Source organism: Etheostoma cragini, chromosome 17, assembly GCF_013103735.1.
Source record: "Etheostoma cragini isolate CJK2018 chromosome 17, CSU_Ecrag_1.0, whole genome shotgun sequence".
Taxonomy (NCBI): Eukaryota; Metazoa; Chordata; class Actinopteri; order Perciformes; family Percidae; genus Etheostoma; species Etheostoma cragini.
This window is the reverse complement of record NC_048423.1, coordinates 23,565,631-23,581,321: the sequence shown is the minus strand read 5'-3', so window position 1 is coordinate 23,581,321 and position 15,691 is coordinate 23,565,631. Positions and strand designations below refer to the sequence as shown.

At 41.2% G+C, this 15,691-nt stretch overlaps 1 protein-coding gene across 3 annotated transcripts in view; it reads right to left on the bottom strand.

Moving 5' to 3' along the window:
- Positions 1–15,691, bottom strand: part of thada (THADA armadillo repeat containing) — a 95,644-nt gene that overhangs the window by 66,994 nt on the left and 12,959 nt on the right. For all 3 annotated transcript variants that reach the window (XM_034897339.1, XM_034897340.1, XM_034897342.1), the window contains exons 22-24: positions 8,912–9,021; positions 4,650–4,782; positions 410–532 (exon numbers count right to left, since the gene is read on the bottom strand). In XM_034897339.1, coding sequence (XP_034753230.1) covers positions 410–532; positions 4,650–4,782; positions 8,912–9,021 — 366 coding nt within the window. The remainder of the gene's footprint in view (positions 1–409; positions 533–4,649; positions 4,783–8,911; positions 9,022–15,691) is intronic.

Sequence of the window (15,691 nt, the reverse complement as noted above, 5' to 3'; positions counted from 1 at the left end):
ACTGGTAAACACAAGATTCAAAGTGGTGCTTCTGGATCATTTTTAGTGGGGAAAATCTGTTTTACAGATGGTAAATGGACTGCAGTTATATTGTGCGTTTCTAGTCATAACGAACACTCAAAGCACACAGATCGGTCGATCAAATCAACTCATATTCCTGCGACTGTTAATAGACAACACATTCTTTTTTGTCGAGGACAGCCTTATTCTAACCTGGTTCTTATGATGTGTGTTTACATGATTAACAAACTTTTAGGGAAGGCCAAAGTGTATTAGGGATAATAGCCAAGCAAGAGCTCAGATCAGTCACAGCAGCAATCCTCACAATGCCATTTCAGTTCAGCAAACAGCTCTCCTGTGTAAGATCTGACGGGATAAAGGACTCGTGCATGCTACTGGGTGGTCAAACCTGAGGGACGGTGGAGCTGTCAGTGTTCCTGTTGGCAGAGGGCATGGCCAAAGCAGTCAGTTCTTTCATGGTCATTTTCAACAGACTGCAACTTGACGACTTGGGCTCCGAGGAGAGCAGAGCCTGCGGAAGTTAATACAAAAGAAAATTATCAAAACGCAACACACATGCAGTAGGTACAATTAAAAAAAAAGTCACATAACAGGTCAGTGCATGTCTCTACAACCCACGGACATGTCAGAGATACTAATATCGTGACTGTCTTCACCAGATCTTGGTTTTGTTAAAAGAGTACTTCATCAATTTACCACTGCACTCCTTTTAACACAAAGGATCAAAATTGATAGAGCAGAAGCAAAAGGTATTGTTCTTCTATTCCCGGCCTTCTTCTTCCTAAATCTGGTGCCTACGTTCCCCACAATTCAACTTGACTGCTGACAGTTTGGCCAGGAAGTTTTCATTTTCAAACTTGTGTTCTCGGCCCCCACCCATGCAGCCTCATGTTATTTTAAACAACGTTTGACGCCGAGATATTTTTCAATGACATGATATGAGTGCTTTGTACTTTTTGCGCTAACCAGAGCTGCAATGACAGCATGTGCAATAGTCAACTGCAGAAATTAAGTTTTCAACTTTCTGGATATGATGCAATCCTGATATTCATAATGTACGAATATGTACGGAAAGATTTTTCCTTTGCAAGCGAATGGCACTTCATTTAATTAGACCCTAAAAACTACAAGGTTTCATTAAACTCAATATGATAATGCAATGTTATTTACCTGTCATTATATTAATAAAAACAAGTCGGTAAGTAGTTTGAAAAATGTAACAAGTGAAAAGCCACTGCATATTATTTACCTTTTGTTTGAAGTCCAAACATTATACTGTATGGTGTACAATTTGGCAAAAAAAGGCAACTGATGCGTTTGTTAACAGGCCACATGAACTACTGTCAGATGTACAGTTTAAAAACTTATCCATATTAGTCAATCTTTTTAATTAAGTTATTTCTTACTTTTATTGGAACAATAGACCTCTAATCTGAAATTAGTTAAAACCCATCACTGTATACTGTACAGTGGTATTCTATCACACAGAGACACAGCTATAGGATTACATAACTATGCCTGTACTGATAATCGTTTTCTAAAAACGTATACTGCTTATTGATCCCCAGTGGGTTTTGTTCTGATAGATTCACTGAATGACATCATTTGTATTTGCCGGGATGGGAGTTGGAAATGTGGGAGCGAGGAGGTGACAGCAACTGACTGCTGTGCGAGAGAGGAGTTCTCCTATTGTGGGAGCCGGCTGTGTGTCTGGCCTGGGTTATGGTCAAAGCGTAGATCTCGCCAAAATGCAACCTAGCGCCTCTTTGGGAATGGACCCGAGTCACTGAGTCCACTTTTAAGGTTAGACACTATGATAGCATCAACATCACTATTTTTAAAACCCTGCACACACTGAAAACGCTGAAAGTTTGCTCCAAGTATCACCAGGAGCTCTACACATGAACTCAGCATTGAGAACACGGTTTGTGAACACAGAGTTTACTAAAAAGAAAGATTTTAACAACTCACTGTAGCTGATGTTTTTGGGCGCTACCATCTCGCCAGTTAATAAAGAGTCGATCTCCGAATGCGAATGAGCGGACTCCACAGGAGGAAATGTCATTCTTATATGAGGCTCCTTTTTCAACTACAAGGTCAATATTGTTTTTCACTAACAACCAAACAAGGAATTAGCCGTGCATTTATATGGAACTAAGCTTTAGGAGATTTCCATCTTTATTCTCCTCCCTCAATTATTTTCGACTTGCTAGATGGTAGCGACCTGAAAAACCAACCACTACAGTGAGTTGTTAGAACCTTTTCTTGTCCTCAATGCTGGAGTTCATTTGTAGAGCCCTTGGTGATACTTTGAGTTGTGTCTAGCCTCCCATTCAAAAGGCCATTTGACCAAAAAAACGATAAATCTTAAAAGTGGCGCTTCCGTCCTAATTATGCTTTAAACAAAAGTTTGACTCGGTTACATTCACAAAAACACCCTAGGTTGCATTTTGGCGAGAGTTGCGCTTTAAGAGTGATGTGTGGGAGGCATGGAGAGATAGGGGATGGAGGTAGGGAGGAGATGAGGAAGAGGCGGAACAGTCTGGCTCTCATAAACTCTTGGGGGGGTTGGGGTGGAGGTAGGTTAAGAGGATGAGGAGGGCTAGCACAGTTCCTGTGAAGTCTGTCCCAGGTCAATCCAGACCAGCATGAGGCGAGCGCAGGAGCCAGCCTTCCTGGATCCGACTCAGTCTTTCTGGGTGAAAGAATGCAGCCCAGAGCTCTGCCAAGGTGCCAACTTCTGCTTCTCTCCAGACTTCTTGTGCTCTGCTCAACACAGCCTTATTCTCCTCTATCTTATCTTCCTCTTTCTGTCTGTTGAACTGTCCCCTTCATCCTCATCTTAAGGAATCCATATGTGTTTTCTATCATTCTGTTCAGCTCCTCTTCTCTTATCTCCTTTCTTCACCTTCAGCTCTCACATCTTTTAATTCGACGGGTCATTTCAGCCCGACAACAGGGATGCTCACGGCTTAACATGCAAATATTTCCCATGAAGTCCCATAAAAAATAAAACAAAGGATAAGCATGTCACTTCCATGAGTGCCAGTTTCAGAAACTCAACGTTAGGACTTTTGAAACCTGGAACTATTTCTAAAATTAAGTAATCATATTTAGCTGAATTCAGCTAGATATGACACACATGCATAAAAACAGAAGAGCCAATGATGTCAGCGGTGCAGCCATGCGCCTTGTACCCATAACCACAAGACAAAGCAACCCCACTTTCAAATTACTGCTAAGATAAAACATGAACTCTGTCATGTCTAGTTTTAATATCAGTAATCGTAGGAAGTGGGGAGGCGAGCTGTGGCTGAATAACAGTCTGAGTCAGTCAAGTGTTAAGGCAGGTTAGTCACAGATTACAACACATTGTTAACGGTGTGCGGGACTGGAGACTACTCCACGGGGTCAAACAAAGGACAGTGTGTGTGTGTGTGTGTGTGTGTGTGTGTGTGTGTGTGTCTGAGAAATAAAAGGCAGCTGGATTAAGAAACTCAGTGTTCCTAAGTGCAAGAGCTCCAGTGGCATGCCAGGGAATGCTAATATCAATTCATTGAGTAAACTTGTACACTGTATTTATCAACGGGATTTAAAGAGTTTTATCTGTTTTACTACTTTTTTTTTTATTTGTATTGTTGACGGTAATCTTTTCATTGTTGTTGTTTTTTAAAGAAGACAATTTTCTGCCCAGGGACCATGGATGAAATATAGCCTTTTGGCTAATTCTGGTGCATTTACAGCAATGTTAATTAATGTACACTGTCTCTGTCAATTAAATTAAATTACACACACACACACACACACACACACACACACACACACACACACACACACACACACACACACACACACACACACACACACACACACACACACACACACACACACACACACACACACACACACACACACACACACACACACACACACACACACACACACACACACACACACACACACACACACACGGTTTCTATTACTATCCCTCTGAGAACTGTCCAACACTCATTCACTAATCCTAGCTGGCAGTGTCCATGCAACAGACTCCATATCATAACCTTTACTTGGACCACATTTTAACCTTAAGGGTCACCTCATGTTAAAGTTCACATCGGATGGGAAGTTGTATTTTGCCAACTGGTCCTTACTTCGGATCTTTAGAATTCACACTAACTGCAGTCAAATATTTTAATTTACCTAACTCCAGCAAATAAAAGAAGACAACAACAAAAAATCCCTGTTTTGCCTTCCTGAACGTACAGTGTCATGTAGGACACAAAAATGCAAAACTCAAGGTAAAAATTACAACAGATGACCAAAAGAAAACCCAAACTGTGTTTACAAAACCAAAGGATCACAAAAAAACAGATTCCCTGTTGATGGGTAAACCAATGTGACCATCACTCCACCACACACACACACTGAAGGAATTAAATCGGAGGAATGTGCTGTTTACGGAGAGAAGTCTGCATCTCCTGTGTTCTCCAGGGTTTTAAATGAAAACGACAGCCTCCTGTCACTTCACAAAATCAAGTCCAGCATCAAGGCTGAAACGTTACAAGCACCCGTTTGATACTTTTTAGCCCAGGTGTTGCGTTTCAGTTTTGAAAACCATGCTTACACACCTGGATGTAGAAGGGTATTCCAGCGCTGCGTCGTGTGGCACACAGCTTGGATGACGGGTCGCTGGATTTGACCTCCTCCAGAACCTCAGATAGCCAGCGGGCCGGAAGCTGCTGCAGGGCCGGACTTCCACTCCTAACACACAGTCACACACACACAGACACACACAAGTGTATAAGTAATATGGGTCTAAATCTTTTGGGTTTTTGAGTGATAAAATGTACACATCATTTTGCATCAAAGATAGAGCCAGACAATATGAAAACCATAGATAGATAGATAAATAGATATATTTTGATGTTGCTCTGTTCTGTTGTGTCAATAAAAAAACATATATTATTTTAATGAGAACTCATAAATAACCACAAATAACTAATGTAAGGGAAATCTGTTTGTTTTGTTACGCGTTTCTAAATTGTTTTTCAAATATATATCGGCCGATATATCAGAATATCGGATTTTTAAATAACCAAATATTTTGGCATATGCTTTAAAAATATTTATCAGTCGGGCTCTAATCAAAGACACCCAAAAACAGATGAATTGCTATGGAATTACAAATGTTGATTCAAGTTACATATTTAACTATCAAATACGATATTTGAAATGCTTGACATAACAGTAGCTTTACTCTTTGTGCACCATAATACGTTATGTACAGAAGTGCATTTTTTTAATACTTATGTTCTACGATTCAAATTAATTTTATTTATATATCGCTAAATCACAACAAACCAGAAACCCAGCAGTTCCCACCAAGAGTACTAGGCCACAGAGGCAAGGAAAAACTTCCTATACACTTCCTTCCTATATTCCTACACACAACAGTTATCAGCTGCAATGTTTAATGTCTCCATTTGCAGTATTGCATGCATGTTATCAAAATGGAAAGTTATCCTCCACGCTGTGGCATGGCTTTAATCTCGTGCACTGAATGAAATCTGTTTCACCTAAAACAAACCAGTCAGCTGACAGACACACCAAACCTAAATCATGTGGCTGCAAATCATGTTTAATATTTGTTTAAATCTATTGTGTCAACCAAATTGATCTTAAAGTAGGTTTAAAAGGGTGCCTTAATAATATCAGATGAATTATGGCTAACACCCTACTGTACTAATTAAGCTTCCATACACTGAACTGTTAATTCCAAAGATCCTAAATCACCTCATCCACAGGACAAGTCCTCACCCTCACCCCCTCCCCCCCCTCCATCAAGCTAAAACCAACTTATCGAACGTGGATCTATTAGTCTTATGTGGAAATTCCTGCTCTAAACTCTGACACATTTACACGGTTACTCTGTGGCATCTGGTACTCCGAGCCTTTTAGGACAAATGCTAAGAATACGATGTGAAGCCGGTCTGGCAAACAACACAAACCCACACCCACAAGAAATCGCTCTGCCCTGTTCTGCAAGAAGCTGCAGTTTAACAGCAGCCAATGGAGCAGATACGACAAATGAAAACAATCCGATGTGCAGAGCAAGGGTGGAGCGCTGCCACACACACTCCAGTGTTCTCTCATCACACACACTTGACACAACAGGGCCTGCAGTGAGATATATACTGTAATTCTTTGCATTCCAACTAGGGGTAATTCTACCCAAGGGGGTACTTCTGCAGTTGCCAGGGGGAATGTAGAAAGATTGTGCGATAACTCAACTAGTTACATTTTTTTTTAATTATGACAGTTTGATTATGTTTTGAAATTTACAAATAATGATTATGACTCCTGATCACTGCTGCAATCAAGCAAGGTGTAAACTAGTTAGCAGGCGAGCAGATGAGAAAAATGTAAAGGAAAACGGTTAAAACACATAGCTAAAATAATGGATAAACGGTTAAAATAGATTGCCTAAATAATGGATAAATGGCTGAAACATCCAACTTATGCCACCTTAAGTGGTGATATTTTGAATGCAAACTTAACAATTCTGACATTGACAATTAAATTGTATGAAAGAATATTGTAACAATATCCACTTTAAGTTTGAATAGATGGATGGATGGGCGGATGGATGGAAATCAACACATTCAAAGCAAGTGGTGGCGATAAAGAGGTCCTTGGGTTCATCCGACAGGGTGTTGTGCGTCTGACAAACAGGTTGGGAAACACTGCTGTACACAGCACAGATATAAATGCACATGCCTAACCAGAGAACGGGGTTAAGAGGCCAAAAAGAAAGAGGAAGATGGATGGAAGAGAACAAATTAAGAGAAAATGGGCAAAAATTAAGAGAGAATTATAGACACAACGTGAGAGAGTGCAAACAGAGTGGAACACAGCAGAGCCAGATTCCAAGGCAGAGCATCAAAAGGCCGTGGTTAAGCACCCCGCAATCAACACCCCGTAACCCAGCACACAGCATGCATACCATCCACACACGGCACTTCCCCTCCTGAAAACACACACTCACATCGACGCATGCCCGGAGCAGAACACACACACTCCCCAGTACTCCTCCACACAACTGCTAGAATGTCGCCCTCATTACACAACACAGTGCGAGACTGGTTTCTGTACAAGAACAAAAACATGGGAGGTTTTTTTTTGTCATTTTTTCTTCTTCTGCCCAGCGCTGGGTGGTTCAAAGTCAACACGGCTACGACGGTTTTGTGGTTTGTCACCTGCCACAGGGCTAAAGACATCTTCCACAACCCACCATTGAGGAAAACAGGGAGGTGCAAGAAAGTGAGCATGTTGTTCAGAATTAAAAGATTGCTATTTTTCTTCCCCTCGGGATGATAATAGTAGGATTATTTCCATGAATAGCATAGGTGATGGGGAGTGTGGAGTTGTAGGAGACTCGAGTAATGTTGCCCCTGGCAGCATGTCGCCACAGAGGCCCAGAACAGTCTAGTACTGTTCAGTGTGCCATGAAAGTGCATGAGTAGCGTTCAAACTAAACCTCAATGTTTTGGTGTTTTTTTTTAGCAATATGTGGCCATAACTTGCTCTCTCTCACACACACACACACACACACACACACAACACAACAAAGCTCACAGCAATCCTTTTAAGTCCCAACATTAATGGGCTGACATCTTAAAATTGTTATTCCTGTTATAATAACTGGCGGTTACTTACACCATTTGCTTTCTTCCCAAGATTATGAAACAATTATTAATATCAACCTAATGTCTGTACAATAGATATGGCGCTGGGGCGGCCTCTGGCTCATCCAGTGACAGTGTGCGTCCCATGCCTGGGAGTCTGAGGCCTTGGCAGTGGACCGGGTCCGAATCCAACATGCGGCCCTTTTCCTGCATGTGCACCTGGTTTATCCACCAGGCTGTCAGGAAACTGAACTCTCTTCACCCTATACCCCCTCCCTCTACCCCCTCCCCTCTTTTTCATACAAACTCTGGACTCTGAAGATGCAGCTGTTGTATTTTTTTGCACATCTTTATGCACTATGACATCATGTCACAACATTCTTCGTTTTTTTTGTCTTGTTACATTGTCTTGTAAATATGGTTGCCGTTGACGGTCTTAGTGTTAAAAATGTCCCTATCTGTTGAGCACTTTTGTTTTACCTCTGTGGTAGGCATGTCTGTCTTATCTGTTGTGCATTATTCTTTGTCTTCTTGACTAGGGGGATGGTGAAAAATAAACTTTCGATTCCTTTTGCATGTCTAGTATTCGTGAAGAAATGGACAATAAAGCTGAAAAAAATACTATGATGCTACAGCCAGCAGCCAGATAGCTCGTCTTAGCACAAAGACTGAAAACATGGTGAAACAGGTAGCCTGGCTCTGTCCAAAGCTAAAAAAAAATCCATTTACCAGCACCTCTAAAGCATTCTTTCCTAACCTAAGAATACAGTTTCAGTTTCTCTTCAAAGGTTTTAGTTTTTTTTTCTGTTTTAGTTGAATATAACAACCCTGATCCTAGTCTAGGGTCTGGAGTTTAAGATTAAAATAACAGACATCCAGCCAAAAAGAGGGACATCCGGCAAAATTTCCAGCGGCACTGGAGCAGTCCAGTGGGGCGTTATTTATATAGACTACCCTGATCCGGACTCATCTCTGTACCAAGCAAAGACATCATTCCTTTTTTTAAATAAATTTATTAGAAATTCTTTAAAAAGTCAGATCAAGTCTTTGTAATTAAGTCTATTATACCTGAAGAGTGACACTGAGACGACTTGCTAATTACAAGGCACACTGAAACTCGGTGTCATGATGGGAGCTAATGCCCTCAGCCAGCCAGCCAGCAGTGTTACCTTTCAGCCCACTGGCCTGAACGTGAATACACACACCTGCACAGCATGTCGGTGAGGCGTACAAAGCCTACATAAGCCAGTTCAAAGGCGCCACGATGGCGGGACTGCAGGAGCTGCTGACGGAAGTACAGGCCTACCCCCTCCACCTGGAACAGAGAGACAGACAGGGAATCAGCCAACTGTGTGTGTGTGTGTGTGTGTGTGTGTTGTGTGTGGTGTATGCATGACTTTAAAGCCTCCTGCTTCAGCCTTCAGCAAAAATGGAGGTGACCAGTTACAGTTAAATGACATAACTGCAGACCAAATGATTATGTGGCATGCAAGGGTGCACACAGGATCATTTGAACGGTGAAGGCAGAGAGCGGTGTATCGGTTTCAGACTGGCTCTACTACGAGCAACATCAAAGAGTCGCGAAGAATCGCGGTAATACAATTTATTTACATAGCACCTTTGACAGCCTAGACATGCAGCTCAAAGTGCTTTACAGAAAAACAGATCAATAACACAGCTATTAACAGGCATTACCATAAGAGTTTGTTTGGATTCTGGTTTCTTTTCATGCATTTGACCCCAGAGCAAACATTAACTAATGCAAATCTTATTTTAACATTGTGGTTAATATAGGTCACCCACAGGAATGACTAACGAACCCAGTGATAGATTGTTGGATGATTGCACTGACTGTATTTATCTAGCAAAGATTGTCAGAGCATTTAAGTCACTGTTATGGAACTGCATTGTATTTTCTATGTAATATTTTGATTGACGACATTCAAGGTTGAGTGTCTACAAAAGCCTTTAGAGTTCTAGTATCAATGATTTAACTGGGGGATTTATAATAGGGCAGCAACTCATGATTACTTTTAATATCGATTAAAACGCTGATTTTTTTTTCATCCATTGATTACCAATCTGTGATTCAGTTAGTATATAATGTCAGAAATAGTAACAAAATACCTCTCACGTGTCCCCAGAGCCCAGGGGGACAGTGCAGTTATGTGTTTCAACAACTAGGGTACGAGCAAACCCCTGGGCATTTGATTTATAATCATAAAAAGAAAGGAAAGAAGCTAATCCTCACATTTGTTTCAGAACTATATAACTTTAAATATGAGTGGTGGCATTTCAATGACTCACTTTGAGTTAAGCATCGTCACCTACCATCATCTGACCAATCATTACATGCAAATTGCTGAAAGCTTGGATAATGACGGAGACTACTGCGGATACTTGACGAGTTAAAGGAGCAAATCCTCACAAGAAAACAGAAAAAACCCTCAACTCTGTGGATGTAAAATCTTTTACCTCAAAAGCCATGATAGTTTTAGTGAGAATTACTAAGCTCTAAATGAAACCACTCTTGTAGCCTTTGTACTTTTTGTTAAAACCATTTTGTAAAGTCAAGCAATTACATCTAAATACATGCAATACACTTCCAATTACCTCCCCACCCAAATCCACCCCAGCAAATGACATAATTCCATTCATGGTCAATTAAATGCTGGCACACAGCGGTAAAATGAACAATTTCCCCGAAGCAGCTCAGCCATTTAGACAGAAAATGACTCACTGTCTCTTAAAAATGCCAAATAAAAGCAAAGCAGTAGGGTGTAGAAAAGATTTACAAATGAACTGCATCATCTACATGTAATCCAACTTTAGCCTTTTCTCTATTTGGCAAGAAAAGTGAAGCTGTAACACTGGCTACACTCTTGTTTTAGAGACACCACTCGACCTTTCAGCCAGTGAGCGTTGAGCACGTCAAGCGTGAGAGCGGCATGTCAGTGGCGTGACAAGTGAGTTCAAATAAGGATGCAGAGACATCCACATAATGGCCACTGTCAGTAAAACCAGGCAGTTAGTAATAGTGTTAGCAACCTTATTGTAACTATACGTAGACACACACACATGCAACTGTAAACTGTGTGAGTGTGTTGCAGGTGAGGCGGCAGGGCGAGGCGGACGCAGAGCTTCAGTGCCCTGTCATTTAGGCTGTGGTATCACCGCCACCACAGAGGCGGCCAGGCCTCGACTTAGTCAGGGGTGGCATGGAGGGCACAGGGAGGGGTGGCAAGGCCCTGATGCAAAAAAAACACTGTGTGAAAAGGGGGGGAGGGGTAAAAATCCCAACAGCCCCTCAGGAGGGGTGGGGTTAGACACAACATCTAAACTAACACAGACGCAAACCCGCAGATGAACTAGGACTACGCCAGGCCCTGTAACCTTGAGCAACATGGGGACAGGTCATTAAATGAAAACAGCAGAACGGGCTGAAACACAAAAATAATATAAACATAAATGAACAATATGTGTAAATAAAAATAGAAAAAAAATGTAGGGCTTAGGCATCCTGTTTCTGGCCGCATGACTGGTCAATAAACTCGACTGACCCTGCAGACCGAAAGTGGACTAACTTAAACACCAAAGTATGGACTGAGGAAACCACAGCAGTACCAAGCCCAATGACTTATCACATTGGTGGCCAGAGTGGACTCCCTGGACAGGCCTGACCTCACCGGGGTAAAAATGGCAGCGACAGTCACCGTTAAGACGGCCCGTGGCTGCCGGGGCCCAGACCGCTGCGGCGCTGAGCTGGGCCGAGCCGGGCCGCGGCTTCGCCTATTTAAAGCTCCCCCTTAAAGGTTCCAGTCTGCGTAACTGTTCAAAAGGGCCAAGTGAGCTTCCTGAGCGAGGCAGGGGAGGGTGATGTTGGGGACTTTATTTAGACGTCAACTTCCTGTTTGCAAAAGTGCCTGTTTCCCAGAAAAACGCACATGTGCGGAGAGAGAAGTTTCCCAAGTCTAATTACACGTATGGTTCAAGGCCGTGACAGTGTCCCAAATAGCCCCGACAGCCGAGGGTTAGACAGCACTCTGATAATGTTTGTTGTTGTTGCTGCAGGACGAATTGTCCTGGTTTCAAAATTGTACGGACAATAAAAAGGGCCTAAATTTAATGATTCAGATTCTTTTACTATTACACACAATACACTGTTTTTCCCAACTGCCCAAGTCCAGTTGTAGTTGTTAAACTCAGTTTGTTATCACGTTATACGCCGACGTGTAATATGAAATGAAATTTGCTATTTGTATTTAAAATGTATGGATTTTAACTTAATTAAAAGACTAAACCAAAGCCAGTGTAAAGCAATTCGGGCATCCGTGAAAGTCACAGACGGATGTCATTGCCACGCTTCTTTAACAAATAAAACAGAGGGTTACACATCCATTTCTAAATGTTGTGTAAAGTCTTTAGGAAAAAATTAGGTAGAAGAGCCCAGAAACTTCCAGGGGGCTTTCATGTATAGCAATGATTATAGGTGTATATTGCATGTTTTACATTTTTATTTTGTAATATTGTATAGGTCTTTTTCACAGAAGACATTTTGATATGTTACAGTAGGAAGAGCACAGGTGTAACTGATACAATGAATGATTCCATGTAGCTGCTTAACACACTTGAATAGAACAGGGACAATGGTATTGTTATTAGTAACACCTGTGCTTTTCCTACTGTGACAAGTTAAAGTGTCTGTTACTTAATTGTTCCGTTTTATAGAGCCTAAGAAAACTTTAGTTGTTTCCAAAGTCATTTCCAAATCCACTCATTCACTAGCCTCTGTATAATATACATAAACACTCAATAGTTCAACCTGCAGTGAGCAGTAAAAAGAGATTTAGGACACTTACATGTATACACCATTGTTTCTTTGCAGCATATTTGACAGTAACAGGAGATTTTAAGCAAAAAAGTAAAGTACATGATACAACCAGTACATTTTTCCACTGTGGGACTCTCTGAAGGAAATTTTAGGGGGCATAAAATTCACTTTTAATATTTGGACACTAAAATAAATGGTGTAAAGTAAATTTTACACACCAGAGAGCAAATACAAAGCAATGTTGGACAAAGCATTCCTATTGTGTTCATAAGAGTGTATCTATGTGTGTGTGTGTGTGTGTGTGTGTGTGTGTGTGTGTGTGTGTGTGTGTTTCTCCCTTAGCTTCAGTGCAGCCAAACAAATGGTCTGTCTCCTCTGTGTACCCAAGGCTCCAACCGATCCAGGCTGACCTATGCCACATAAACACCCGAGCTGTCAAACTCCAGCTGGCCAGCGACTCTGGTGGTCTGTCCCAACTCATACAGTACAAATGTGCCCACACACACACATACACACAAACTTGTATTGTCCTGTCAGGATGTCTACCAGCTACTCCTTCCTTTTGTCTCTGTCACAATCAAACTATTTGATAGTTCTGTCTCTCTTTGTTTCCGATGCATCATCTTGGCGTCAGCCAGAAAAATTAAGTGATGAAAAAACAAAAGAAATCAAACATTACCGTTGACGCACATTCACAACTATTGCTATTGCCATGGTGCTACCCAGTGAGAGAAACATCTGCGGTGTTGCCAGGGCAACAAGGATGTAAAACAGGATGCCGGCTGAGGACCGCAGGTGGTGTCGGGCTCAAACACATTTTGGAAAGACATGTGTTTTGGTCACACATACACACACACACGCACACACACACACACACTGTACACGTTTGTCCATGCATGTCATCGCTGTGGTAGGGCAGAATGTCTATGTCCGCAAAGACTTAGCGCGCACACACACACACACACACACACACAGAGAGAGGGAGGGAGAGAGAGAGAGAAAAAGGGATGCCGTAAAGACGGACAAGACAGGATTTCAGAGTTCCTCTCATTGCCATAGTGGAAAACATGGTATCTATGCTATCACCATTAATTATCTCTTCAGGACAATGTGGTGGAAACAGTATCATCAAGTTCATTTCAGCATTAACTCTCAAATGGCTGGGTTATCCACCTGCTATTCAGCCTAATATTGTGTCCATCTGGTTTAGAGGGCATACTAAATTAATGTTATGAAAACTCATGGGAGCATGTGTAACATATGCCTCTTGCATGTTACATTAAAACACCGTCTGAGATCTAATTCATGTTTTTACTTATTTTACTTTTATTTGGTAGTTCTAACGTGTACATATTTGTCATATTTCTGTATTTTTATACTGTTTTTTTCATATTTAAAAAAGGAAATTTGAGCTATAAAACTTCCATCCCTGGGGGAACAAGTTGGACTGTGCTTGTATCTTCAGGTGAGCGTCTCCTGTAATATACGTTGATGAATCCTGTAAATATGAATGTATAGTAATGAGACGGTATATCTATGTGTACATACCCAACGTTAGAAGTAGCCTACTTGATCCTGCACCACTGATCAGTTGGCAGTCAGTAGTTTATTCATAGTTATAATAGTTGTTGAGCTTGACCACAGAAATCGTTATTGTAAGTTTCCTTTGATTATTCCTTGATGTTTTATTGAGTAGTTTTACTGAAACCGGGCTATTATCCCTCAAGTCCCGAAAGCTTGTTAGCAATAAACGATCAACGACATAGGACATCTATTCTATTCAATGTTTATATATTATGTACATTATTTACTGGAATTTAAATTCCTGTTTAAGTTTTGACCAATTTGTTGCTGCATTTGTAAGATGTACACTTGAATTTGAATTCTCGTTAATTTACCAAGGTGCTGGTGGATGTTGTTTTTATTTTACTAACAAATAATTCAGTACAAAGGTAATAAACCAAAGTTTGATTCGAGCCAGATGTTACCAAAGCCATCAAAGAATGATCCCAGTGTCTTCCACACAGAGAGGCATGGAGCTTATTAATTAAACACTGGAATCACATTCGGTACTTGGCCGATAACCAGAGCCCAGGTATCGGTATCTGGACTGAAAAAGTCAAACTCTGTGATTTTCTTTTTGTCTGTACTATTAGTGTCCATGTGCTGCTGCAACAACATTATTTCCCTGCTGGGGATCAATAAAGCGTAATCTTATCTTAGACCCTATTTAACTTTTAAAATAACCAATCTTTCCTAGTGAAGAACAGGAACGATTCAAGTTACTCCAGCAGTCAATTGTTGCAAGACAGGTAGACACGGCAACAACACTTTATGAGTACACAAAAGCAAATGCATATACAGTAAACCATCGTCGACAGAATTGATCTAATTCAGTGTTTGTCTTTGCCGAATAGTCACTTAGTATTGATAATTAAAGTTCTAAAACTGACAGAATGATATAAAAGAAAGGAAAAGCCAATTACTAAAACATAACAGAACATATCTAGTAAACAGACCGATGACTCTCCCGAAACTCTTAAAAACAATGTCCCTCCATCACACAAACCCAATAAACACACATTCGGCAGCACATAGTAAATACGAGACTTCCTACTTTCTCTCTTAGGAGTGCAAGTACATGCTCAACAGGCTAACACAAACACACATGCACACACACCCTTTACCCCCTACACAGACAAACACAGCCTACGTCTGGTACCCTTGTTATTATGGATGTCCACATGCTGAACCACTCAGACAACTATTCCTGTGTGAGTCTGTCTGTGTGTCTATCTGTGTGTGTCTCTCTCTCAGTGTTTTCCTTCTGGTGGTGGAAGTGATTTGGAAAGTATGCAGTGGAAAGGGAGGGGCATCGCGGCCATTAAACCAGCAGGTTCGGGCTGCAAATGAAAGCGTGGCGCTAACGAGGGCGGATACTAATTGAAGAGCATCCCAGCGTGGTATCACAAACACACTGACACACATTCACATCATTCCTTGCTACAGTGCTATATATTCACACAAAGTGAAAAACACCTTTTTACATGAAATGCTTAGTGTGTTTGCTGATTGCGATAGCTTTCCCAGCTCATCCAGGCTGAGGCAGAATTTGTCTCCATGTTAGGGAGGTGGCTGCTCTCAGCAGCACTCT